The 25,317-nt window shown below is 58.7% G+C and overlaps 2 protein-coding genes across 5 annotated transcripts in view; one reads left to right on the top strand and one right to left on the bottom strand.

The window, feature by feature from the left end:
• The window catches only part of ACTN4 (actinin alpha 4), a 28,340-nt gene extending 12,270 nt beyond the window's left edge, over positions 1-16,070 (top strand). The window contains exons 8-22 of one of the 4 annotated variants that reach the window (XM_072920898.1): positions 1,597-1,682; positions 3,074-3,166; positions 3,661-3,891; positions 4,396-4,543; positions 5,286-5,436; positions 6,245-6,353; positions 7,633-7,773; positions 8,548-8,730; positions 9,686-9,820; positions 11,041-11,220; positions 12,044-12,190; positions 12,319-12,399; positions 13,078-13,140; positions 13,415-13,573; positions 14,738-16,070. In XM_072920898.1, coding sequence (XP_072776999.1) covers positions 1,597-1,682; positions 3,074-3,166; positions 3,661-3,891; positions 4,396-4,543; positions 5,286-5,436; positions 6,245-6,353; positions 7,633-7,773; positions 8,548-8,730; positions 9,686-9,820; positions 11,041-11,220; positions 12,044-12,190; positions 12,319-12,399; positions 13,078-13,140; positions 13,415-13,573; positions 14,738-14,896 — 2,066 coding nt within the window. In that variant the 3' untranslated portion in view covers positions 14,897-16,070. Of the gene's footprint in view, positions 1-727; positions 814-1,596; positions 1,683-3,073; positions 3,167-3,660; positions 3,892-4,395; positions 4,544-5,285; positions 5,437-6,244; positions 6,354-7,632; positions 7,774-8,547; positions 8,731-9,685; positions 9,821-11,040; positions 11,221-12,043; positions 12,191-12,318; positions 12,400-13,077; positions 13,141-13,414; positions 13,574-14,737 lie in introns of all 4 variants that reach the window. The other 3 variants (XM_072920897.1, XM_072920899.1, XM_072920900.1) reach the window with 3 other exon arrangements.
• A 1,575-nt stretch (positions 16,071-17,645) lies between these two features.
• On the bottom strand, positions 17,646-24,951 carry LGALS4 (galectin 4). The gene is made up of 10 exons (XM_072920909.1): positions 24,796-24,951; positions 24,180-24,268; positions 23,041-23,242; positions 22,138-22,257; positions 20,948-20,971; positions 20,318-20,362; positions 20,173-20,202; positions 19,766-19,854; positions 18,906-19,077; positions 17,646-18,364 (listed from the first exon to the last, which is right to left on the bottom strand). Exons 1-10 carry the CDS (start codon positions 24,838-24,840, stop codon positions 18,218-18,220), a joined length of 963 nt encoding a protein of 320 aa, XP_072777010.1. The 5' UTR covers positions 24,841-24,951; the 3' UTR covers positions 17,646-18,217.
• Between the last annotated feature and the right edge of the window lie 366 nt (positions 24,952-25,317).

A 25,317-nucleotide genomic window follows, 5' to 3' on the forward strand; every position in this document is an offset into this window, starting at 1 on the left:
CAGGATCCCATAATTCGCAGATTCCACAATTGCAGGATTCCACAATTCTAGGATCCCACAAATCTGGCATTCCCTTCTTCCAGGATCCCATAATTCTCGGATTTCATTACTCAGATCTCCACAATTCCAGGATCCCACAAATCTGGCATTCCCTTCTTCTAGGATCCCATAATTCTCGGATTTCATTATTCCAGGACTCCACAATTCCCATAGATCCGGAATTCCCTTCTTCCAGGATCCCATAATTGTAGGGTTTCATTATTCCAGGTCTCCACAATTCCAGGATCCCATAAATCTGTCATCTCTTTTTGCTAGGATCCCGTGATTCTTGGATTTTATTATTCCAGGATCCCACAACTTTCTGATCCCTCAACTCCAGGACCCCACAACTCCAGGACCCCACAATTCCGGGATCCCACAACTCTGATCCTACAATTCCAGGACCCCACAACTCTTTAAACCCACAATTCCAGGATTTCATAACGCTTTGATTCCTCAATTCCAGGACCCCACAATTCCAAGGCCCCTCAATCCCAGGACCCCCGGAGGAGGCGCCTGCCCTAACCCAAATTTTTCCCATCCATCCCAAATCCATCCGTGTGGGTTCCCCCGGGATTTGGAGCCCCCGGAGCGGAATTCCAGCCGGGAATCCCGCCGGCCCCGTGCCCCAGCTGCTCCCAGTTTGCTCCCAGTTTGCTCCCAGTTTAACCCGTGCGGTTCCCCGCAGACATCGTGAACACGGCGCGGCCGGACGAGAAGGCCATCATGACCTACGTGTCCAGCTTCTACCACGCCTTCTCCGGGGCCCAGAAGGTACCGGGAGAATCCTCCCGGATCCGCCCGTCCTTCCGGAACCTTCCCCCCTCTGGAATTCTCGGAATTCTCTCTCCGCTCTCACGCTCGCTTCTCTTCCAGCCACGGCCGCTGTCACTTGTGGGGGCTCCGGGACCACCCCTGGCTGGCTCACGAGGGGTTAAATCCGCCTGGGATTCCCGAATCTGTGGGGAATCTGTGGGAATACATGGGAAATCCATGGGAAATCCATGGAGATCCATGGGAAATTAATGGAAATCCGTGGGAATACATGGGAAATCCATGGGAAATTAATAGAAGTCCTTGGAAATCCATGGGATTCCATAAAAATCCACCGAAGTCCATGGGAACTTGGAAATCCATGGGAATTCATGGGAAATTTCTGGGAATCCATGGGAATCCTTGGAAATCCATAGAAATCCTTGGAAATCCATTAGAAATTAGTGAAAATCGGTGGGAATCCATGGGATTCCATGAGAATCCATGGGAAATCCATGGGAATCCATGGGAAATCCATGGGAAATTTGTAGGAATCCATGGGAAATTTGTAGGAATCCATGGGAATCCACAGGAAATCCACGTGAGATCCACGTGCAGGGGGGCCAAGGTTCCGGGAAGCCCCTCTGGCTGCCGGGGCGTTGAGGAACGGGGCCCAGGCAGGACAAACCCCCCATGAGCCATCCCTGGGGCGGGTGGTCCCGACCCCGGGAAGCGCTTCCCGCCCGCGCTGGGAGTTTGGGAATGCTGCTGGAGCTGTGGCTGTCCTCTGCTCTCCCCGGGCAGATATCGTGGGCACGCTGCGGCCCGACGAGAAGGCCATCATGACCTACGTGTCCTGCTTCTACCACGCCTTCTCCGGGGCCCAGAAGGTGAGCCCGGCCCCGGAGGGCCCCGCTGCCCTTCCCCGGGGCCTGGGATCTGCCCAGGATCTGGGATCTGCCCAGGATCTGCCCGGGGTCTGGGATCTGCCTGGCTGCTGCTCTGCTTGGCTTGGGGATAGGGGAAGTGGGCCTGGCTCTGCTGAGCTCACGCTGCTTCCCTGGGGTTCTTCCTGTGTTCCCTGCCTCGTTCCCTGCCTGCATTCCCTTCCTTTTCCCTTTTATTCCCTTCCTTTTCCCTGTATTCCCTTCCTTTTCCCTTTTATTCCCTTCCTTTCCCCTGTATTCCCTTCCTTTTCCCTGTATTCCCTTCCTTTTCCCCTTTATTCCCTTCCTTTCCCCTTTATTCCCTTCCTTTTCCCTGTATTCCCTTCTTTTCCCCTTTATTCCTTTCCTTTCCCCTGTATTCCCTTCCTTTTCCCTGTATTCCCTTCCTTTCCCCTTTATTCCCTTCCTTTCCCTCTGTATTCCCTTCCTTTCCCCCTTTATTCCCTTCCTTTTCCCTGTATTCCCTTCTTTTCCCCTTTATTCCCTTCCTTTTCCCTGTATTCCCTTCCTTTTCCCTTTTATTCCCTTCCTTTCCCCTTTCCTTTATTCCTTTCCTTTTTCCTTTATTTCTTTTTTCTTTATTCCCTTCATTTTCCCCTTTATTCCCTTCTTTTTCCCTTTTCTTTATTCCCTTCCTCCCCCACCTTCCTTTTCCTGCTTCCTCCATTCCCTTCCTCTCCCTCCCTCCCTTTCCCCCCTTTTCCTTTCTTTCATTTACAGTTTTCCTTCATTTATTTCCTTTATTTCCTTCATTTATTTCCTTTATTTTCTTCCTCCTCCCGGCCCTTCCCAGCTCCTCTTCCTCTTCCCGCTGGAGTCCGTCCTCCTCCTCCTCCTGGATTCCTCCTCTGCCTCCCACCCAGGTACCTCCAGCCCAGCTCTTCCTCCTCCTCCTCTTCCTCCTCCTCCTCCTGGGGCAGGACAGCCCGTGCGGATTTGGGATTGGGATCGGGATTGGGATTGGGCCCAGAGGGGGCTGGCTTTCCTTTTTCTTTCTCCCTTTTTTTCCCCTTTTTTCCCACTTTTTTCTCCCCTTTTCCCCCTTTTCTCCCCATTTTCCCCCCTTTCCCCCTTTTCCCCCCTTTTCTCCCTTTTTTTCCTCTTTTTTTCCTGTATTCCCATTCCCATATTCCCATTCCCGTATTATTCCCAATTCCATTTCCCAATCCCATATTCCCATTCCCATATGCCCATTCCAAATCCCATATTCCCATTCCCAATTTCCCATTCCCAATTTCCCATTCCCAATTTCCCATTCCCAATTTCCCATTCCCAATTTCCCATTCCCATATTCCCATTCCCAACCCCATATTCCCAATCCCGTTTTTCCTCAGGCGGAGACGGCGGCGAATCGGATCTGCAAAGTTCTGGCCGTGAACCAGGAGAACGAGCAGCTCATGGAGGACTACGAGCGCCTGGCCTCGGATGTAAGGGGGGGAAATCCCAAATCCCACCCCAAAAACACCCCCAAAACACAAAACCACTCCCAAACCTCTCACAGAGCACTGTGAGCACCTGGCCTCAGATGTAAGGGGGGAAAATCCCAAATCCTACCCCAAAACCACCCCAAACCCCCTCCCAGATCCCCAAACCCCTGTTTCCCAGCTGCTGGCGTGGATCCAGCCCCATCCCAAACCTCAAATCCCTTCCCACACCCCACCCCACATCCCAAATCCCATCCCACACCCCACCCCACATCCCAAACCCCATCCCACACCCCAAACCCCATCCCAAACCCAATCCCACACCCCAAATCCCACCTCAAACCCCACCCCAAACCCCACCTCACACCCCACACCCCAAATCTCTCCCCAGCTGCTGGCGTGGATCCAGCGCACAAACCCCATCCCAAACCTCATCCCAAACCCAATCCCACACCACAAACCCCACCTCACACCCCACACCCCACATCTCTCCCCAGCTGCTGGCGTGGATCCAGCGCACCATCCCCTGGCTGGAGGCGCGGGACCCGCAGAAAACCATCCCGGCCATGCAGCAGAAGCTGGAGGATTTCCGCGAGTACCGCAGGGTGCACAAACCCCCCAAGGTGCAGGAGAAGTGCCAGCTGGAGATCAACTTCAACACCCTGCAGACCAAACTGCGCCTCAGTGGCCGGCCCGCCTTCATGCCCTCCGAGGGCAGGATGGTCTCGGTGGGTCTGGGGGCTTCGGGGTCCTGGTGTGTCCTAAACCCACCCTAAACTGCCCCAAATCTGCCCTGACCTTCTGAGGGCAGGATGGTCTCGGTGGGTCTGGGGGCTTCAGGGTCTTGGTGTGTCCTAAACCCACCCTAAGCTGCCCCAAATTTGCCCTGACCCTCTGAGGGCAGGATGGTCTTGGTGGGTCTGGGGGTTTCGGGGTCCTGGGGGGGGCTTAAACCACCCTGAACTGCCCCAAATCTGTCCCAGCCCTCCGAGGGCAGGGTGGTCTTGGTGGGTCTGGGGGCTTTGAGGTCCTGGGAGGAGATTTGGGGGTTCTCGGGGGGTCCTAAACCCACCCCCTTGGGAGCTGTCAGAGGGCAGGGTGGGCTCAAGGGACTTGGGAGGGTCCCTGGGGGGTTTTGGGGTGAGCCTGGTGGTTTTTGGGGTGACTCTGAGGGATTTTGGGGTGACCCTGGGGGATTTTGGGGTGACTCTGGGGGTTTTTGGGGTCCCCAGGACATCGGGGCAGGGTGGCAGCGCCTGGAGCAGGCCGAGAAGGGCCACGAGGAGTGGCTGCTGACGGAGCTGCGGCGCCTGGAGCGCCTGGATCACCTGGCCGAGAAATTCCGGCAGAAAGCCTCGATCCACGAGGGCTGGACGGAAGGTACCGGGGTGGGGGTCAGGGCCTGGGTTTGGGGGGGCTGGGGATGGGACTGGGGGTGCAGGAGATGGAACTGGGGAACGGGGAATGGATTTGGGGGTTCAGGGGATAGAATTGGGACGGCAGGGGATGGATTTGTGGAGCAGAGAATGGAACTGGGGGTTCAGACCCCGGGATTTGAGGATTCAGGCTGTGGATTTGGGGAGCAGGGGATGGAACTGGGGAGCAGGGGATGGATTTGGGATTCAGGAGATGGAATTGGGGAGCAGGGGATGGAATTGGGGAATGGGAAATGGATTTGGGGGTTTAGGGGATGGATTTGGGTGTTCAGAGGATGGATTTGGGGATGACAGGGATTCAAGGGTGTCCCCACACCTGTGCCAGGTAAGGAGGTGGCACAGGGGGTGTCCCAGGTTAATTTTAAGGGTCTCAGGGGTGTCCCCACACCTGTGCCCAGGTAAGGAGGTGGCACAGGGGGTGGCACAGAGAGGGATTTGGGGTCACAGGGGTGTCCCCACACCTGTGCCAGGTAAGGAGGTGGCACAGGGGGTGTCACAGGTTAATTTTAAGGGTCTCAGGGGTGTCCCCACACCTGTGCCAGGTAAGGAGGTGGCACAGGGGGTGGCACAGGTTAATTTTAAGGGTCTCAGGGGTGTCCCCACACCTGTGCCAGGTAAGGAGGTGGCACAGGGGGTGGCACAGAGAGGGATTTGGGGTCTCAGGGGTGTCCCCACACCTGTGGCAGGTAAGGAGGTGGCCCTGCGGGACCGGGACTCGGGCACGGCCTCGCTGGCCCAGGTGCGGGCGCTGCTCCGCAAGCACGAGGCCTTCGAGTCGGACCTGGCGGCGCACCAGGACCGGGTGGAGCAGATCGCGGCCATCGCCCAGGAGCTCAAGTATGGGAACCCAAAACACCCCCAAATTGGACCCCAAAATCACCCCCAAAGTGTCCTGTGGGGAGACCCCAAAAGCAGCTCCCAGCCATCACCCAAGTACAGGATGGGAGACCCCAAAATATCCCCAGAATAACCTGAGAGATGTCCCAAAATACACCCGAAAATATTACCAAGTGAATAACCCAAACTATCCCAAAATACACCCAAAATGACCTGAAATATTCCCACGCTTTTTCCCCTTTGCACCTTTTCCCACTATTTTCCCCTTTTCCCCTTCTCCCTTTTCCCATGGCCTTTCCCTCTTTTCCCACTGTTTTTTTCCCATTCCCCCCCCCCATTTTTCCCCATTTTTCCCCGTTTCATCCTGTTTTTCCTCTTTTTTCCCCATTTTTCCCCGTTTCCCCGTTTCCCCCCGTTTTTTCCCCGTTTTCCCCCGTTACCCCATTTTTTCCCATTTCCCGCCATTTCCCCCTGTTTTTTTCCCCATTTTTCCCCCTTTTCTCCCTGTTTTTTCCCATTTACCCAATTTTTCCTTATTTCCCCCGATTTTTCCGTTTCCCCTGGTTTTTCTCATTTTTTCCCCATTTGTCCCAATTTTTTCCCCATTTTTCCCAATTTTTTCTCTATTTTCCCCCATTTGCCCCATTTGCCCCCATTTTTCTTTGTTTTTCCCCATTTTTTCCCTGTTTTTTCCCCATTTCCCCCCATTTTTTCCCCTTTTCCCCCATTTTTTCCCCGTTTCCCCCTGTTTTTCTCTGTTTTTCCCCCATTTCACCCCATTTTTCCCCCGTTTTTCCCCGTTTCCCAGCGAGCTGGATTACTACGACGCGCCGAGCGTCAACGCCCGGTGCCAGAAGATCTGTGACCAGTGGGACCTGCTGGGCTCCCTGACCCACAGCCGCCGCGAGGCGCTGGAGGTCCGCGGGGTCCCGGGGGGCGGGGGGGACGGGATCCCGGCCCCAGATCCCAATCCCAGATCCCAGCCAGCCCTGGGATCACAACCACGGATCCCAACTAACCCCGGATCCCAACCAGCCACAGGATCCCAACCCCAGATCCCAGCCAGCCCTGGGATCACAGCCACGGATCCCAACTAACCCCGGATCCCAACCAGCCACGGGATCCCAACCCCAGATCCCAGCCTGACCTGGGATCCCAGCCCCAGGATCCCAACCCCAGATCCCAGCTAACCCCGGGATCCCAACCTCAGATCCCAATCCCAGATCCCAGCCTGACCTGGGATCACAACCTCAGATCCCAATCCCAGATCCCAGCCTGACCTGGGATCACAACCTCGGATCCCAACTAGCCCTGGTTCCCAACCAGCCACGGGATCCCAACCCCAGATCCCAACTCTGGGATCCCAGCCCCAGGATCCCAACCCCAGATCCCAACTAACCCCGGGATCCCAACCTCAGATCACAACCAGCCCTGGAATCACAACCTCGGATCCCAATCCCAGATCCCAGCCCCAGATCCCAGCCATCCCCAGGATCCCAACCACGTATCCCAACTAACCCCGGATCCCAACCAGCCACAGGATCCCAATCCCCGATCCCAACCCTGGATTCCAACCCTGGGGTCCCAATCCTGGATCCCAATCCCCAATCCCAACCTGGGATCCCCACCGCCCCCAGGATCCCAACCAGCCCTGGGATCCTAACCCCGGATCCCAACCCTGAGATCCCAATCTTGGATCCCAATCTCCAGTCCCAACCCTGGGATCCCAACTCCTGATCCTAACCCCAGATCCCAATCTCCAATCCCACCCCGGATCCCAGTCCCAGATCCCAGTCCTGGGATCCCAATCCTGGATCCCAATCCTGGATCCCAACTCCTGATCCTGACCCCAGATCCCAGTCCCCAATCCCAACCCTGGATCCCAGTCCCAGATCCCAGTCCTGGATCCCAATCTCCAATCCCAACCCTGGGATCCCCATCCTGGATCCCAACTCCTGATCCCGACCCCAGATCCCAGTCCCCGATTCCAACCCCGGATCCCAGTCCCAGATCCCAGTCCTGGGATCCCAATCTCCAATCCCAACCCCGGATCCCAGTCCCAGATCCCAATCCTGGGATCCCAACCTCCAATCCCAACCCCGGATCCCAGTCCCAGATCCCAATCCTGGGATCCCAACCTCCAATCCCAACCCCGGGTCCCACCCCGGGGTCCGACGCCGGCGTTTGTGGCGGCAGAAAACGGAGAAGCAGCTGGAGACCATCGACGAGCTGCACCTGGAGTACGCCAAGCGCGCGGCGCCCTTCAACAACTGGATGGAGAGCGCCATGGAGGACCTGCAGGACATGTTCATCGTGCACACCATCGAGGAGATCCAGGTGGGCGCCCCAGGAACCACAAACATCCAAAAAATGCCATTTTCGGGGTGCTCTCCTTGCTGGCTGAGTGGCAGAGGCGTGGGAGCTTTGGGGATCAAGCAGCTCCCAGCTGCAATCCCTGGAATTCTGAGGAGTTCTGTGGAATTCTAAGGAATTCTGTGGAATTCTGAGGAATTCTGTGGAATTCTAAGGAATTCTGTGGAGTTCTGAGGTGTTCTGAGGAATTCTAAGGAATTCTGTGGAGTTCTGAGGTGTTCTGAGGAATTCTAAGGAATTATGTGGAGTTCTGAGGAATTATGTGGAACTCTGTGGGGTTCTCTGGAAATCTGAGGAATTAGTTCTGAGAAAATCTGTGGAATTCTGTGGAACTCTGAGGAATTAATTCTGAGGAGTTCTGTGAAATGCTGAGGAATTCTGAAGAAATAATTCTGAGGAATTCTGAGGAGTTCTGTGAAATTCTGTGGAATTCCGTGGAATCAATTCTGAGGAAATCTGTGGAATTCTGAGGAATTAATTCTGAGGAATGCTGAGGAATTCCCTGTAAATCTAAGGAATTCTGTGGAATTCTGAGGAATTAATTCTGAGGAATTCAGTGGAATTCTGAGGAGTTCCTTGGAATTCTGAGGAATTAATTCTGAGGAGTTCTGTGGAATTCCGTGAAATTCTGAGGAGTTCTGTGGAATTCCGTGGAATTCCGAGGAGCTCTGTGGAATTGATTCTGTGGAATTCCATGGAATTCCGTGGAATTGTGAGGAGCTCTGTCCGTGCCCCCAGGGCCTGATCGCGGCCCACGAGCAGTTCAAGTCGACGCTGCCGGACGCGGACAAGGAGCGGGAGGCGATCCTGGGGATCCAGCGGGAGGCGCAGCGGATGGCGGAGCTGCACGGGATCCAGCTGCCCGCCAGCAACCCCTACACCTCGGTCACGGCCCAGGTCATCAACTCCAAGTGGGAGCGGGTACGGAGCCCGCCCTCCTCCCTGCATTTCCCCCTTTTCCTGCTATTTTACCCCTTTCCTGGAGTTTTTTCCCCCTTTCCCTGCCATTTTTCCCCTTTTCCCGCCGTTTTCCCCTTTTCCTGCAGTTTTTCCCCTCTTCCTGCCATTTTCCCCCTCCCTGTTTCCCTCTCCTTTCCCGTTTTTCCTGGTTTCCCCTCCGTGTTTCCCAGTTTCCCATCCGTGTTTCCCACCCCTTTCCCATGTTTCCTGGTTCCCCCTCCCTTTTTCTCGGTTCCCCTCCGTGTTTCTCACCCTTTCCCATTTTTCCCTATTCCCTTCTGTGTTTCCCACCCTTTCCCATTTTAACCCCTTCCCCTCCATGTTTCCATGTTTCCCACCCCTTTCCTATTTTAACCCTTTTCCATGTTTCCCAGTTCCCTTTCCCACGTTCCCGGCCCCATTCCCGGTTCCCCTTTCCCAGTTCCCCTTTCCCAGTTCCCTGTTTCCTGGTTCCCCATTCCTGGTTTCCCAGCGCGTTCCCGACCCCATTCCCGGTTCCCTTTCCTGCATTCCCGACCCCATTCCCGGTTCCCTTTCCTGCATTCCCGACCCCATTCCCGGTTGCCCGGCACGTTCCTGACCTGTTCCCGGTTTCCCGGTTCCCCATTCCCGGTTTCCCGGCGCGTTCCCGACCCGTTCCCGGTTTCCCGGTTCCCCATTCCCGGTTTCCGGTTCCCCATTCCCGGTTGCCCGGCACGTTCCTGACCCCATTCCTGGTTCCCTTTCCCACATTCCCGACCCATTCCCGGTTTCCTTTCCCACATTCCCGACCCCATTCCCGGTTTCCCAGCGCGTTCCCGACCCGTTCCTGGTTTCCCAGTTCCCCATTCCCGGTTCCCCGGTTCCCCGTTCCCGGTTCCCCCGTCCCCATTCCCGGTTCCCCGTCCCCGTTCCCGACGGCCGCGGTGTCCCGCAGGTGCAGCAGCTGGTGCCGCAGCGGGACCAGGCGCTGCAGGAGGAGCAGGCGCGGCAGGACTCCAACGAGCGCCTGCGGCGGCAGTTCGGCAGCCAGGCCAACCGCGTCGGGCCCTGGATCCAGACCAAGATGGAGGTCGGCGGCGCCGGGGGGCGGCGGGATGGTGGAGATGGGAATGGCGGGATGGGGATGGCGGAAATGGCGGGATGGGGATGGTGGAGATGATGATGGTGGAGATGGGGATGGTGGAGATGGTGGGATGGTGGAGATGGGGATGGCGGGATGGGGATGGTGGGATGGGGATGGTGGAGATGATGATGGTGGGATGGGGATGATGGGGATGGTGGAGATGGTGGGATGGGGATGATGGGGATGGTGTGGGATGGTGGGATGGGGATGGTGGAGATGGGGATGGTGGGATGGGGATGGTGGGATGGGGATGGTGGAGATGGGGATGGTGGGATGGGGATGGTGATGATGGGGATGGTGGGATGGGGATGGTGGAGATGGTGGGATGGGGATGATGGAGATGGCGGGATGGGGATGGTGGGATGGTGATGGTGGGATGGGGATGGTGTGGGATGGTGGAGATGGGGATGGCGGGATGGTGATGATGGGGATGGTGGAGATGGTGGGATGGGGATGATGGAGATGGTGGGATGGGGATGGTGATGGTGGGATTGTGGAGATTCTGGAGATGGGGGAATGGTGGACATGGTGGAGTGGTTGGATGGTGAAGGTGTTGATGGTGGAGCTATTGGGATGGGGGATTGTGATGGTAGAGATGGTGGAATGGTGAAATGGTGGAGATGGTGATGGTGGAGATGGTGGGATGGTGATGGTGAAGATACTGGAGATGGGATGGTGATGGTGGAGATGATGGAATGGTGGAGATGATGGAATGGTGGGATGTTGGAGATGGTGGAATGGTGGGATTATGGAGATGGTGGAATGGTGGGACTGTGGAGATGGTGGAGAGATGGTGGGGATGGTGGAGATGGTGGAGATGCTGAGATGGTGGAGATGATGGAATGGTGGGATTGTGGAGATGATGGAATGGTGGGATTGTGGAGATGATGGAATGGTGGACGTGCTGAGATGGTGGAGTTGGTGGAGATGCTGAGATGGTGGAGTTGGTGGAGATGCTGAGATGATGGAATGGTGGACATGCTGAGATGGTGGAGGTGGTGGAGATGCTGCAGTCAGCTCTGGGGCTGCTCCATGCCCGCGTTGTCCCAGCTCTGGGAGCCGTGGGAAGGGCTGGGCTGGTGCCATCCCGGACGAGGGATGGAATTTGGGGATCGGGGATCACCGGGGGGACCCAGCGGGCTCTGGAAGGGAACCCCCCATCGCAGGAGATCGGCCGGATCTCCATCGAGATGAACGGCACGCTGGAGGACCAGCTGAACCACCTGAAGGAGTACGAGGAGAACATCGTGGAGTACAAGCCCAACCTGGAGCTGCTGGAGCAGCAGCACCAGCTGGTGCAGGAGGCCCTGATCTTCGACAACCAGCACTCCAACTACACCATGGAGGTGGGACCGCGGGGCTCGGGGTCACCCAGGGGGTTTGGGGTCATCCTGAGGGGATTCAGGGTCATCCTGAGGGGGTTTGGGGTCATCCTGAGGGGATTTGGGGTCATCCTGAGGGGGTTTGGGGTCATCCTGAGGGGATTCGGGGTCATCCTGAGGGGATTTGGGGTCATCCTGAGGGGGTTTGGGGTCATTCTGAGGGGGTTTGGGGTCATCCTGAGGGAATTTGGGGTCATCCTGAGGGGATTTGGGGTCATCCTGAGGGGGTTTGGGGTCATTGAGGGGGTTTGGGATCATCCCGAGGGGGTTTGGGGTCATCCCAAGGGGATTTGGGGTCATCCCAGGGGATCAGGGTGATCCCGTGCACACTGGATCCCATCCCTGAGGATCAGGGTGATCCTGCAGGGATCAGGGTGACCCTGTGGGTGCTGGATCCATCCCTGGGGATCAGGACGATCCCATGAGGATCAGGGTGATCCCGTGCACACTGGATCCATCCCTGGGGATCAGGGTGATCCCGCGGGGATCAGGGTGACCCTGTGGGTGCTGGATCCATCCCTGGGGATCAGGACGATCCCGTGGGGATCGGGGTGATCCCGTGAGGATCAGGGTGATCCCTGGGGATCAGGGTGATCCCGCGGGTGCTGGATCCATCCCTGGGGATCAGGACGATCCCGTGAGGATCAGGGTGATCCTGTAAGGATCAGGGTGATCCCGCGGGGATCAGGGTGATCCTGTGGGGATCAGGGTGATCCCGCGGGGATCAGGGTGACCCTCCCGGGGATCGGGCCGCCCCTCACTGCCCCTGCCTGCCCCGTGGCCGCAGCACCTGCGCGTGGGCTGGGAGCAGCTGCTGACCACCATCGCCCGCACCATCAACGAGGTGGAGAACCAGATCCTGACCCGCGACGCCAAGGGCATCAGCCAGGAGCAGATGCAGGAGTTCCGCGCCTCCTTCAACCACTTCGACAAGGTCGGGGATCCCGGGGATCCGGGGGATCCGGGGGGATCCGGGGGGATCTGGGATCCCGCCCGCAGCCGCCCTCGGGTTGTTTCCCGCCCGTTTTCCCCCATTTCCCCATTTCTGCCCCATTTGCCCAGGACCACGGCGGCGCCCTGGGCCCGGAGGAGTTCAAGGCCTGTTTGATCAGTCTGGGCTACGACGTCGAGAACGACCGGCAGGTACTGCCTGCTTCCTCTTCCTCCTCTTCCTCCTCTTCCTTCCTTCCTTCCTTCCTTCCTTCCTTCCTTCCTTCCTTCCTTCCTTCCTTCCTTCCTTCCTTCCTTCCTTCCTTCCTTCCTTCCTTCCTTCCTTCCTTCCTTCCTTCCTTCCTTCCTTCCTTCCTTCCTTCCTTCCTTCCTTCCTTCCTTCCTTCCTTCCTTCCTTCCTTCCTTCCTTCCTTCCTTCCTTCCTTCCTTCCTTCCTTCCTTCCTTCCTTCCCTCCTTCCCCTTTTTCCTTCCCCTTTTTCCTTTCCCTTTTTCCTTCCCCTTTTTCCTTTCCCTTTTTCCTTTCCTTTCCTTTCCTTTCCTTTCCTTTCCTTTCCTTTCCTTTCCTTTCCTTTCCTTTCCTTTCCTTTCCTTTCCTTTCCTTTCCTTTCCTTTCCTTTCCTTTCCTTTCCTTTCCTTTCCTTTCCTTTCCTTTCCTTTCCTTTCCTTCCCCTTTTCCCCTTTTTTTCCCCTTTTCCCCTTTTTCCCTTCTCCCCTTCTCCCCTTCTGTTTCCTTTTTTTCCTCCCTTCCTTTCCATCCTTCCTTCCCTCATTCCTTTTCTGGGCTGGTTTCCTCTCCTCTAACAGATTCTCTGCTTTTCTCTTCCTCCTCCCTTTCCCTCTTCCTCTTCCTCTGCCCTTCCTGGCGGCAGCCGAAGCGCCGCACGGACTCCAGCGACTTCCGCGCGCTGCTGGGCGCCGCGGGATCCGGCCTGGTAACCTTCCTCACCTTCCTCACCTTCCTCACCTTCCTCCCCTTCCTCACCTTCCTCCTCTCCTGCTTCCTCTGCCCTTTCCTCCCACTTCTATCCCACCCAGGGGGAAGGGAGGGCAGGGCAATCCCGGGGGGAAAGCGCCGGAACCACGGAAACAGAAAACAACTCCAAGAAAAGCTCTGGGGAAGCTCCGGCGCTCGCGGGCAGAAGGTTCTGGAAGGCCCTGGAATCTCTGGGGAAGCAGCAGGGCTGCCCACGGCGCCTCTCCCCGCAGGGCGACGCCGAGTTCCAGCGGATCATGGCCGTGGTGGATCCCAACGGCAGCGGCAGCGTCACCTTCCAGGCCTTCATCGACTTCATGTCCCAGGAAACCACGGACACGGACACGGCCGAGCAGGTCATCAACAGCTTCCGCGTGCTGGCCGGGGACAAGGTGGGCAGCGGGGCTGGGAGGGGGGCTGGGGGGTTTGGGAATGGGGCTGGGGGGTTTGGGAGTGGGGCTGGGGGGTTTGGGAGTGGGGCTGGGGGGCTGGGAGTGGGGCTGGGGGGTTTGGGAATGGGGCTGGGGGGTTTGGGAGTGGGGCTGGGGGGTTTGGGAGTGGGGCTGGGGGGCTGGGAGTGGGGCTGGGGGGTTTGGGAATGGGGCTGGGGGGTTTGGGAGTGGGGCAGGGGGGTTTGGGAGTGGGGCTGGGGGGTTTGGGAATGGGGCTGGGGAGTTTGGGAATGGGGCTGGGGGGCTGGGAGTGGGGCTGGGGGGTTTGGGAATGGGGCTGGGGGGCTGGGAGTGGGGCTGGGGGGTTTGGGAGTGGGGCTGGGGGGTTTGGGAATGGGGCTGGGGGTTTGGGAGTGGGGCTGGGGGGCTGGGAGTGGGGCTGGGGAGTTTGGGAGTGGGGCTGGGGGGTTTGGGAGTGGGGCAGGGGGGTTTGGGAGTGGGGCTGGGGGGTTTGGGAATGGGGCTGGGGAGTTTGGGAATGGGGCTGGGGGGCTGGGAGTGGGGCTGGGGGGCTGGGAGTGGGGCTGGGGGGTTTGGGAGTGGGGCTGGGGGGTTTGGGAATGGGGCTGGGGGGTTTGGGAATGGGGCTGGGGGGTTTGGGAATGGGGCTGGGAGGTTTGGGAGTGGGGCTGGGGGGTTTGGGAGTGGGGCTGGGGGGCTGGGAGTGGGGCTGGGGGGTTCGGGAGTGGGGCTGGGGGGTTCGGGAGTGGGGCTGGGGGGTTCGGGAGTGGGGCTGGGGGGTTCGGGAGTGGGGCTGGGGGGTTCGGGAATGGGGCTGGGGGGTTTGGGAATGGGGCTGGGGGGTTTGGGAGTGGGGCTGGGGAGTTTGGGAGTGGGGCAGGGGGGTTTGGGAAGGAAAAGTGGAATTATGTGGTGAGATTTGGGAATTCTGGGCTGGAATTTGGGAAGGACACAGCAGAATTCTGGGGTGAGATTCGGGAATTCCAGGGTGGGATTTGGGGAATCGGACCAAGGCAGGATTTTGAAGTCAGTCAATCCTCTGGTGGGATCCCTGATGTTGGGAGACACGGTTACCCCCGATTTACCCCCTTTTTCCCCCATTTCCCCCCTTTTTCCCCTTTTTCCCCGCTCCCGGTGCCCCAGAACTACATCACGGCGGCGGAGCTGCGGCGGGAGCTGCCGGCGGCGCAGGCCGAGTACTGCATCGCCCGCATGGCGCCCTACCCCGGCCCCGACGGCGTCCCCGGCGCCCTGGACTACAAATCCTTCTCCACGGCGCTCTACGGCGAGAGCGACCTCTGAGCGGGATCCACCGGGATCCGCCGGGATCCCCCAGAGTCCCCCAAGGATCCCCCTGGATCCCTGATGGTCCCGGATCCTCAAGGATCCCCGAGGGTCCCCCAGGATCCCCTGGGATCCCTGAGGATCCTGGATCCCCGAGGGTCCCCCAGGATCCCCCAAAAGTCACCAAGGATCCCTCTGGATCCCTCCTGATGGTCCCAGATCCCCAAGGATCCTCCAGGACCTTCGAGGATCCTGGACCCCCAACAGTCCCAGATCCCCGAGGGTCCCCCAGGATCCCCAGGGATCCCCCAGGACCCCCGAGGATCCCGGATTCCAAATGCTCCCAGATCCCCAGGGATCCTCCAGGATCCCCAGGGATCCCGGATCGCCAAGGATCCTCCAGGACCCCCGAGGATCCCTGACGGTCCCAGATCCTCATGGATCCTCCCTGAGGATCCCCGACACCCCCCCCCCCGCCTCCTACTATGCAACAGTTGATTGATTTTGGGATATTTCGGGACGCGATTCCCGCTTTTCCCCGGTTATTTTTGGTAGCGGGACGCGGAGAGAGGAATTCCCAGGAATTCCCAGGATTTTCCACGGGATCGGCGGCGCGGCCCAAGGGTTCCCTCTCCCCTCGCCTTCCCCCCGCGCCTCACACCTAATTTATGGATTTTCCAGAGGGAAAAATTCGGGGGTTTGGGGGGGTTTTTTTTAGGTTTTTTTCACTCACATTCCCACCTCGGAGCAGCGTTTTGTGGACCAAAAAATAAAAAGGGGGGGGAAATAGGGGGGAATAGGGAAAAAAGGTGAGAAATACGAAGCAGGGAGAAATGAGGAAAAAATTAGGAGGAAAAATGTGGTCAGAGATGGAAAATCAGGGAAAAAATACGGAGAAATGAAAAAATGTGGAAAAATTAGGAGAGAAATGAGGAGAATCGTGGAGAAATCTGGAGGAATACAGAAATATATGGGAAAATAATGATAAATAAAGAAGAGTATGGAGAAAAATAAAGAGAGACATCATAAGAACTGTGGAAAAACACTAAAAATTAAGATAAACAAGGAGGAAAATTAAGAGAAATCCACCTAATAAAGCGCCTGATCCTGGAAAATTTTGACAGGAAGCAGAAAATTCCGGTTTCCTTTATAACTTTACGGATTTATTATATAAATATATATTCACGTAGCAGCTTCTTTGTCCTGTAATTAAAATATTGCTGGAAAAAAACCCTCTGTAATCTTGGAGTTTTTCCTCACTTTTTTTTTTTTTTTGTAGAGCCAACGAGGTAATCTTGAGGGGAGGGAACAACCATTTTGGGGTAAAAATGAACTTTTGGGACATTTTGGGGTAAAATTGAGGTGATTTTTTTTTTGACATGTCAGGGCAGTTGTGGGCGTAAAACCTGAGGTGATCCATAAGTGATGGCAGGAATATTTTTGGGGTAAAATCAGAGCTAAATGTGAGTGCAGGGTCCCTATGTTGTGCTGGGGTTTTTTCTCCCATGTTCCCCATCCTTTTTTTCTCTCCCCTTTCCCACCCCTTTCCCCCTCACTTTTTTATTTTTTCCCCTCACTTGTTTTATTTTTTTCCCTCATTTTCTGACTTCCCCCCCCTCTCTTTTCCCCTCATATTTCCCTCTTTTTTTCCCTCACATTTTGCCCCGTTTTCCCCTAATATCTCTCTTTTCCCCTCACGTTTCCCTCTTTCCCCTCACATTTCCCTCTATTTTCCCTTCACGTTTCCCCCCTTTTTCCCCTCACATCTCTCTTTTCCCCTCATGTTTCCCTCCCTTTTCCCCCTCACATTTCTTGCTATTTCTCCCCTCACGTTTCCCGCCCTTTTCTCCCCTCTCGTTTCCCGCCCTTTTCTCCCCTCACGTTTCCCGCCCTTTTCTCCCCTCACGTTTCCCGCCCTTTTTCTCCCCTCACGTTTCCCGCCCTTTTCTCCCCTCACGTTTCCCGCCCTTTTCTCCCCTCACGTTTCCCGCCCTTTTTCTCCCCTCACGTTTCCCGCCCTTTTCTCCCCTCATGTTTCCCGCCCTTTTCTCCCCTCATGTTTCCCGCCCTTTTTTCCCCTCACGTTTCCCGCCCTTTTCTCCCCTCACGTTTCCCGCCCTTTTTCTCCCCTCACGTTTCCCGCCCTTTTCTCCCCTCACGTTTCCCGCCCTTTTCTCCCCTCACGTTTCCCGCCCTTTTCTCCCCTCACGTTTCCCGCCCTTTTCTCCCCTCACATTTCCCGCCCTTTTTTCCCCTCACGTTTCCCGCCCTTTTCTCTCCTCACGTTTCCCGCCTTTTTCTCCCCTCACGTTTCCCGCCCTTTTCTCTCCTCACGTTTCCCGCCTTTTTTCACCCCCTCACGTTTCCCGCCCTTTTCTCTCCTCGTTTCCCGCCCTTTTTTCCCCTCACGTTTCCCGCCCTTTTCTCTCCTCACGTTTCCCGCCTTTTTCTCCCCTCACGTTTCCCGCCCTTTTTCTCCCCTCACGTTTCCCGCCCTTTTCTCCCCTCACATTCCCCTCTCTTTTCCCCTCACATTTCCCCCCCGTTTCCCCCTCACATTTCCCTCTCTTTTCCCCTCACATTTCCCCCCGTTTTCCCCTCACATTTCCCCCCGTTTCCCCCTCACGTTTCCCTCCTTTTTCTCCCCTCACATTTCCCCCCTTTCCCCCTCACATTTCCCTCTCTTTTCCCCTTACGTTCCTCTCCCTTTTTCCCTCACATTTCCCTCTCCCCTCACATTTCTCTTTTCCCCTCAATTCCACCGAGCTGGAGCAGGAACAGCTTTATTGAGGTCAGTGTTGGGAGAGGACAATTAGGGGGCAGTTCTTTGTTGATAGTAATAGGGCTGTTATGGGGCAGTAATAGGGTTGTTATGGGGCAGTTATGGGGCAATTCTGGACTAGGAATGGGGCATTAATGGGTCAATAACAGGGCAATAATGGGGCAGTTATGGGGCAGTTCTCTGGCAGTTCTGGGGCAGTAATGGGACAATTATAGAACAATTCTGGGGCAGTAATGGGGCAGTTAAGGGGAAGTAAGGGGCAATTCCAGAACAATTCTGGGGCAGTTCTGGGACAATTACAGGGCAGTAATGGGGCAGTTGTGGGGCAGTTCTGAGGCTGTTCCAGGGCAGTTATGGGGCAGTTGTGGGGCTGTTCCAGGGCAGTTGTGGGGCAGTTCTGAGGCTGTTCCAGCACAGTTGTGGGGCAGTTCTGAGGTTGTTATGGGGCAGTTCTGGGGCTGTTGCAGCGCAGTTGTGGGGCAGTTCTGAGGCTGTTCCAGGGCAGTTCTGGGGCTGTTCCAGGGCAGCTGTGGGACAGTGGCAGTGCCACTTGTGGGTCAGAAGTGGACGTAGGACAGGACGACGTCGCCCTCGATCTCCAGCACGTCCACGTGGGGCCCGGCCGGCACCCGGTGGTGGAAGTGGAAGAGCGGCTGCCCCTCGGCGAACACCTTGAACCGATGGTTCCCGCAGCGGATGGACAGCTGGAGGGGTACGGGGGCACATCGGGGGGCTGGCACCGCGGAGTGACCCCCGAAATCACACCAGGGAGCCCCGAAATCACCCCGGGGAGCCCGAAATCCCACCGGAGACCCCCGAAATCACACCGGAGACACCCAAAATCAGCCTAGAGATCCCAAACATCACCCCAGAGACCCCAAATATCACCCCAAAGTCACCCCAGAGACCCACGAAATCACCCCAGAGATCCCCAAAATCACACTGGAGACCCCGAAATCAGCCCAGAGAGCCCCAAAATCACACCGGAGACCCCCAAAATCACCTCAGAGATCCCAAACATCACCCCAGAGACGCCCAAATATCACCCCAAAGTCACCCCAGAGACCCTCAAAACCACCCCGAAGATCCCCATCATCACCCCAGGGCCCCCTGGAGTCACCCCAGGGACCCACAGAATCACCCCAGAGACCCCAAAACCCCTCTGAGGACCCCAAATCTCACCCAGCTCCCCTCCCCATGACCCCCAAACCCCCCCGAAGCCCCCCGAGCCCCCTCCCCGCTCACGTCGAAGTAGCGGCCGCGCAGGAAGGGGCTGCAGCAGGAGATGTCGCGCTCCTCGTGGCCCCAGGAGCCCCCCAAAAACGAGTTCCGGACCACGGCATCGTCCTCATCCATCCTGGGGTTCAGGTGCAGCACCACGTCCCCCCCCGGGCCCGCCCGCAGGTTGATGTGGAACCTGGGAGGGATTTGGGGAGGATTTTATCAGTTTTGGGGTGTTTGGAGGGGATTTGGGGTGTTTGGAGGGGATTTTGGGGGGGAGTTTGGGAAGTTTAGATGATATTTGGGGTGTTTGGGGGTGGATTTAGGGTGTTTGGAGGGGATTTTGACGGGGATTTGGGGTGTTTGGGAGGGATTTGGGGGTTTGGGGAGGATTTGGGATGTTTGGAGGCGATCTGGGGGATTTGGGATGTTTGGGGAGGATTTGGGTGTTGGGGGGATTTTAGGGGGGATTTGGGCTGTTTGGGGGGGGGTGGGATATTTGAAGGGTATTTTTGAGGCTTTGGGGGGATTTGGAAGGATTTTGGGGGGTTTGGGGGAGATTTGGGGGGGATTTAGGGGGTCCTGGCATGGTGGCAGGGTGATTTGGGGAGGATTTGGGGGATTTGGGTGGTTTGGGGGGATTTTGGGATGTTTGGAGGGGGATTTGGGGAGGATTTCGGGTGTTTGGGGGGATTTTGGGGGGGATTTGGGGGTCCTGGGGTGGTGACAGAGGGGTTTGGGCAGAATTTTTTGTGTTTGGGGGTCCTGGGGTGGATTTTGGGAGGTTTCGGGGTGCCGGGGGGGTGAGAAGGGATTTTGGGACCACAGGCAGGTTTGGGGTGTCAGGGGGATTTTGGGGAGGGGTCTTGGGGGGTCCCCAGTACCTGTTGGCGTGGAGGGGGATGAAGCCCTTGATGACGATGGTTTTTTTGGGGAGCAGCCCCCCCGGGATGGTGGCGATGAACGGGACGGGCTGGGGGGGGGGTAAAAATGGGGAGGGGGCTCAGAGAGGGGAGAGACCCACCCAGGACCCCCCAAATCCCAACAGCCTCCCCAGGACCCCCCAGATTCCCCCTTGAGTCACCCCAAAACCCCCCAGGACCCCCAAATTCCCCCTTGAGCCGCCCCAAAACCCCCCTGGACCCCCAATTCCCTCCCCAAAACCCCCCAAATCCCCCCTTGAATCACCCCAAAATGCCCCAAATCCCCCTTAAGTCACCCCAAAATGCCCCAAATCCCCCCTTGAATCACCCCAGGACCCCCCGGGACCCCCAAATCCCCCCAGACTCACCGGGTGCAGGGTGGGGGGCTGCTCCATCACCTGTGGGGTACAGTGGGGGGTCAGTGGGGGGGTCGGGGGGCGCACCCGGGGAACCCCCCGGGGACCCCCCCGATGGGGGAGGCGTCGGATTTTGGGGGGACCCCTCCCCACTTACCGGCAGGTTATAGTCGGGGTAGATGGGGGCGACCTGCGGCGCGTCCTGGGGGGCAGAGCCGGGGGGTCAGGGGACCCCAAAATCACCTGGGGACCCCCAAAACCCACCTGGGGGTACCCAAAATCCACCTGGGGACCCCTAAAATACCCCTGGGGACCCCCAAAACCCACCTGGGGGTACCCAAAACCCACCTGGGGGTACCCAAAATATAACTGGGGACCCCCAAAACCCACCTGGGGGTACCCAAAACCCACCTGGGGGTACCCAAAACCCACCTGGGGACCCCCAAAACCCACCTGGGGACCCCCAAAACCCACCTGGGGGTACCCAAAATCCACCTGGGGACCCCCAAAACCCACCTGGGGGTACCCAAAATCCACCTGGGGACCCCTAGAATACCCCTGGGGACCCCTAAAATACACTGGGGGACCCCCAAAACCCATCTGGGGGTACCCAAAATATAACTGGGGACCCCTAAAATACACCTGGGGACCCCCAAATCCACCTGGGGACCCCTAAAATACCCCTGGGGACCCCTCAAATACACCAGGGGACTCCCAAAATCCACCTGGGGGTACTCAAAATATACCTGGGTACCCCCAAAACCCACCCGGGACCCCCCCAACTCACCGGGACACACGGGGGAAACGCGCCCTGCAGGGAAAGAGGGGGGTCAGAGGGGTTTGGGGGTCCTGGGGTGGAATTTTGGGGTCCGGGAGTGGAATTTTGGGGTCTGGGGGGAGAATTTTGGGTAACAGGGGTGGAATTTTGGGGTGCAGGGGTGGAATTTTGGGGTCTAGGAGTGGGGATTGGGATCCAGGGGTGGAATTTTGGGTAACAGGGGTGGAATTTGGGTTCCGGGGGTGGAATTTTGGGTAACGGGTGGAATTTTGGGGTCTGGGAGTGGAATTTTGGGGTCTGGGAGTGGAATTTTGGGGTCTGGGAGTGGAATTTTGGGGTCTGGGAGTGGGGATTGGGGTCCAGGGGTGGAATTTTGGGGTCTGGGGGGGGTAATTCTGGGTAACGGGTGGAATTTTGGGGTGCAAGTGTGGAATTTTGGGGTCCAGGAGTGGGGTTTGGGGTCTGGGGCTGGTTTTAGGGGTGCAGGGGTGTTTTCTGGGGTGCAGGTTTTGGGGTGCAGGGTTGTTTTTGGGGTCGGGGGAGTTTTGGGGGTCTCACTGCGTCCCCCAGCACCGAGGCCGAGCCCAGCTCCAGGTAAGGGGGGGCTCTCAGGTGAGTTTTGGGGCTGTTTTGGGGGTTTTTGGGGTGCAGGTTTTGGGGTGCAGGGGTGTTTCTTGGGGTGCAGGGTTATCTTTTGGGGTCGGGGGAGTTTTTGGGGTCTCACCGCGCCCCCCAGCACCGAGACCGAGCCCAGCTCCAGGTACGGGGCACCTCTCAGGTGAGTTTTGGGGCTGTTTTCGGGGGGTTTGGGGTACAGGGGCGGTTTTTGGGGTGCAGGTTTTGGGGTGCGGGGCTGTTTTTGGGGTCGGGGGAGTTTTGGGGGTCTCACCACGCCCCCCAGCACCGAGGCCGAGCCCAGCTCCAGGTAAGGGGGGGCCCTCAGGTGAGTTTTGGGGCTGTTTTCGGGGGGTTTGGGGTACAGGGGCGGTTTTTGGGGTGCAGGTTTTGGGGTGCGGGGTTGTTTTTGGGGTCGGGGGAGTTTTGGGGGTCTCACCGCGCCCCCCAGCACCGAGACCGAGCCCAGCTCCAGGTAAGGGGAGGCTCTCAGGTGAGTTTTGGGGTACAGGGGCAGTTTCTGGAGTGCAGGTTTTGGGGTGCGGGGTTGTTTTTTGGGGTCAGGGGAGTTTTGGGGGTCTCACCGCGCCCCCCAGCACCGAGACCGAGCCCAGCTCCAGGTCCCCGTCCACGTTCACGGCCGTCACCAGCTCCGGGGGCAGCCGGTGCGGGAACTCCTCGTAGAAGGTGCCGTTCACCAGGATCTGGGGGGGACAGCGGCTCAGGGACCCCAAAACTGCCCAAAAGCACCCCAAAAACACCCCTGGGACACCAAAAACACCCCTGGGACCCCAAAAATATCCCTGGGACCCCAAAAATATCCCTGGGACCCCAAAACCAGCTCCGGGACACCCCAAAAACAGCCCAAAACCACACCTGGGACCACCAAAAATACCCAAAAACCATCCCAAAAACACCCCTGGGACCCCAGAAACACCCCTGGGACCCCAAAACAGCCCTGGGACACCCCAAACCCCCCCAAGGACCCCTGAAACCCCCCCTTAAAAACCCCAAATCCCCCACTGATGACCCCAACCCCCCTTAAAGACGCCAGATCCCCCCAGGGACACCTCAAATCCCCCCAGGGACCCCTCAAATCCCCCCAGGGACCCCTCAATACCCCCTTAAGGACCCCAAATTTCCCCATGATGACCCCAAAGCCCCCCTTAAAGACCCCAAACCCCCCCAAGGACCCCCCAAACCCCCCCAAGGACCCCTCAAACCCCCCCTTAAGGACCCCAAACCCCCCCTTAAAGACCCCAAACCCCCCCAAGGACCCCCCAAATCCCCCCTTAAAGACTCCAAACTCCCCCAAGGACCCCTCAAACCCCCCCTTAAAGACCCCAAACTCCCCCAAGGACCCCTCAAACCCCCCCTTAAAGACCCCAAACCCCCCCTTAAATACCCCAAACCCCCCCAAGGACCCCTCAAAGCCCCCCCAAGGACCCCCCAAAGCCCCCCCAAACCCCTCCCCAGCCCCGCCGTACCCGGTACCCCTCGGGGGTGACGCTGATGACGATCTCGAAGGGTCCCCCCGGGCAGAGCGGGTGCAGCTCCCGCCGCTGCTCGTCCCCCCAGCGCCCCCCGCGGCGGCTGTTCAGCACCGCGACCCCCGCCCCAAAACGGGGGTTCAGGTGCAGCGCCACGTCCGCCTCCTCCTCGGGCCCCGCCGCCAGGTTCACCCGGAACCTGGGGACAGGTGAGTGTCACCTGTGTCACCTGTGTCACCTGGGGTCACCCAGAGACCCCCCCGACCCCCGGGACCCCCGCCCCAAAACGGGGGTTCAGGTGCAGCGCCACGTCCGCCTCCTCCTCGGGCCCTGCCGCCAGGTTCACGCGGAACCTGGGGACAGGTGAGTGTCACCTGTGTCACCTGTGTCACCTGTGTCACCTGTGTCACCTGTGTCACCTGTGTCACCTGGGGTCACACAGAGACCCCCCTGACCCCCGGGACCCCCGCCCCAAAACGGGGGTTCAGGTGCAACACCGGTTAAGGTGGAACCTGGGGACAGGTCGGTGTCACCTGGGGTCACCTGGTGTCACCTGGGGCCACCCAGTACCTCCCAGGGCCCTCCCAGTGCCCCCCCAGTGCCCTCCCAGTGCTCCCAGTACCACCCCAGTCCCTCCCAGTGCCCTCCCAGTGCTCCCAGTGCCCCCTCAGTGCTCCTTCAGTATCCCCAGTACCCTCCCAGTGCCCTCCCAGTCCCTCCCAGTGCCCCCAGTACCCACCCCAGTCCCTCCCAGTGCTCCCAGTGCCCCCCCCAGTCACTCCCAGTGCCCCCAGTACCCCCCCAGTACCCTCCCAGTGCCTTCCCAGTATCCACAGTACCCTCCCAGTACCCTCCCAGTATCCCCAGTACCCTCCCAGTGCCCTCCCAGTACCTCCCAGTGCCCTCCCAGTACCTCCCAGTGCTCTCCCAGTACCCCCCAGTCCCCTCCCAGTGCCCCCCAGTATCCCCAGTACTCCCCAGTGCCCTCCCAGTACCCTCCCACTGCACCCCACTGTTCCAAATGCCCTCCCAGTGCCCCCTAGTACCCGCCAGTGCCCCCCCAGTACTCCCCCAGTGCCCCCAGTACCCCCCCAGTCCCTCCCAGTCCCTCCCAGTGCTCCCAGTGCCCCCAGTACCAGTCTGCCTGCGGGGCCGGCACCCCCTGGACGTAAATCGCCATCCCGGGCCGGAGCCCCCCGGGCACGGCGGCCACGAAGGGCAGGGGCTGGGGAAAGGGGGGTCAGGGGGACCCCAAAATGTCCCTGAGGGGTCCCCAAATCCCCTGAGGGGTCCCCAAATCCCCCTGAGGGGGTCAGGGGGCCCCAAAATCCCCTGAGGGGTCCCCAAATGTCCCTGAGGGGTCCCCAAATCCCCCTGAGGGGGTCAGGGGGCCCAAAATGTCCCTGAGGGGTCCCCAAATCCCCCTGAGGGGGTCAGGGGCCCCAAAATGTCCCTGAGGGGTCAGGGGGTCCCCAAATCTCCCGGATAGGGTGACAGGGCCCCCCCCGACCCCCTCCCCCCGGTTTTTGGGGGGACAGGGCCCCCCCTGACCCCCTCCCCCCGGTTTTTGGGGGGACAGGGACCCCAAATGTCCCTTCCAGGCTCACAGGGACCCCCCACCCCCTCCCCCGGTTTTTGGGGTGACAGGGACCCCCCCATCCCCCTCCCCCCGGTTTTTGGGGTGACAGGACCCCCCCCCATCCCCCCGCCCCCAATTTTTGGGGTGCCCAGCCCCGTTCCGGGGGTACCCACCGGGTTGTAGGAGGGCAGGTACCCGGGCGGGGGCACGAAGGTCATGGCGGTGGCACAGGTGGCACAGGTGGCACCGAGGTGACAGTGGTGGCACTGAGGTGGCACCGGGGTGGCACCTTGGGGTGCCTTTATACCCCTCCCCCACCCGGGCCCCCCCAGTTCCGGCCCCTCCCCGGGTGGGGTCGGATTTTGGACTTTGACCCCCCCAGATAAGGGACCCGATGGGGGGAGGTGGCACAGGTGACACAGGTGACACACCTGGCACAGGTGGCACCGCCCCGGACTCTGCCCCGGGTGGGGGCTCCGGCCTTGGGGACACCCCAGAGCCCTGGTGGCATCTTGGGGACACCGTGGTGGCACCTTGGGGACACCCCAGAGCCCTGGTGGCACCTTGGGGACACCCCAGAGCCCTGGTGGCATCTTGGGGACACCGTGGTGGCACCTTGGGGACACCCCCAGAGCTGTGGTGGCACCTTGGGGACACCCCAGAGCCCTGGTGGCACCTTGGGGACACCGTGGTGG

The sequence above is a fragment of the Taeniopygia guttata genome, chromosome 34 (assembly GCF_048771995.1).
Source record: "Taeniopygia guttata chromosome 34, bTaeGut7.mat, whole genome shotgun sequence".
Lineage (NCBI taxonomy): Eukaryota > Metazoa > Chordata > Aves > Passeriformes > Estrildidae > Taeniopygia > Taeniopygia guttata.